This window comes from Tarenaya hassleriana, unplaced genomic scaffold, assembly GCF_000463585.1.
Source record: "Tarenaya hassleriana unplaced genomic scaffold, ASM46358v1 Cleome3, whole genome shotgun sequence".
Classification (NCBI taxonomy): domain Eukaryota; kingdom Viridiplantae; phylum Streptophyta; class Magnoliopsida; order Brassicales; family Cleomaceae; genus Tarenaya; species Tarenaya hassleriana.
The window spans coordinates 6062289-6063470 of NW_010966177.1; the positions used below are offsets into that span (position 1 = coordinate 6062289).

The 1182-nt window shown below is 56.6% G+C and overlaps 1 protein-coding gene across 1 annotated transcript in view; it reads right to left on the reverse strand.

Annotated features, from left to right (window-relative positions):
* LOC104820178 (mechanosensitive ion channel protein 8-like) overlaps positions 1-1182 on the reverse strand; it is a 3867-nt gene that overhangs the window by 2535 nt on the left and 150 nt on the right. The window contains exon 2 of the mRNA XM_019203132.1: positions 7-1176. Within this exon, the coding sequence (XP_019058677.1) occupies positions 7-1176 (1170 nt within the window). The remainder of the gene's footprint in view (positions 1-6; positions 1177-1182) is intronic.

Genomic DNA, 1182 nt, shown 5'->3' on the forward strand with positions numbered 1-1182 from the left:
GCTCTTCCTCCTCGCCTATTCTGCTCATCTCGATCATCGGAGGACCTGACAACGTCTCGATCACGTACTGGTTGAACAAGGCTTCCTGGATCCTGTCGAAGTAGGTGCTGACGTGGAAGGACGAGGCCAGAACTTTCACGACCAGGGTCTTGATCAGCCACAAGAAGTTTCCGACCAAGAAGCAGACCAAGATCTTGGTCACGTACGGGAGGAACTTGCTCTTGGTCTCGCGCTGTACTTTCTTGTCGAACAAGAAAAGCCAAGCGAGAAGAACTAGCCCTAGCCAGATGCAGTTCCGAACGCCTCTGCGGAGTCCGTACACAAAGTACAGAACCCTCTTCCTCAGAAGGAAGTTCCTCTCGATGAAGAAGACGACGATACGGATACCCCAACCCGAAAGCAGCCTCCCGCAGATGAGAACCAGCAAGAACACCTCCCATTTCCACAGGTGAAGCCGCCAGAGAGTCACCTTCTTCCATGACTGAATCGATAAGCTACAACCCAATGCAGCTACAATGGTGACCAAGCTCATCCATTCGAGCACCGTTAGCGCGTCCAGTTTCCCGTTCTTGTACTCTTCCGGGACATCCTCGTCAGCTAACGGATCGTCCTCTTCCTCTTCTGAAGTTTTTCCTAGAAACCCGGACGGGAGCTGGTCCGATCTCCCTATCCAACCGGAGTTCCTCCGATCTTCATCTCTTTGCGGCGGTGGATCCTGCAGCCGTGATCTTGGCTTAGCCCTAGACAACAGATCCGATCTCCTCCTAGACGACATGTTCGACGTGCATCTCACGACCTCGTCCTGCTCCATCATGTTCGTCCGTATCGTCGTGGCTGAGGAAGACAGAGAGCAGGAAGACGGATTCCACCCTTCCAGATTGATCCCCGACCTTCGGGCACGCTGCTCCTTGTCGGGAGCCCGTGCCATGGAGCTCCTCTCCGATGCTGGCACCACCTCGGCTGCGGTGGCTGCTTGACTGCTCTGCTCCTCGGCCGTGTCCTGCTCCTGCTCCACGTCGAGGGCGATCTCGCCACTGTTGTTGCTCGGTCTTCCCTGGCTCGTGAAATCGAAACTGCGGCTCCCTTCGGGGCTCCGGCGATTCACGATGGTGGGGTCCACACCGGTGGTGGTTTCCGTTCGCTGTTGCCAGAACCGGTGGTTTCTGCGGCGGGCGGCTGCCG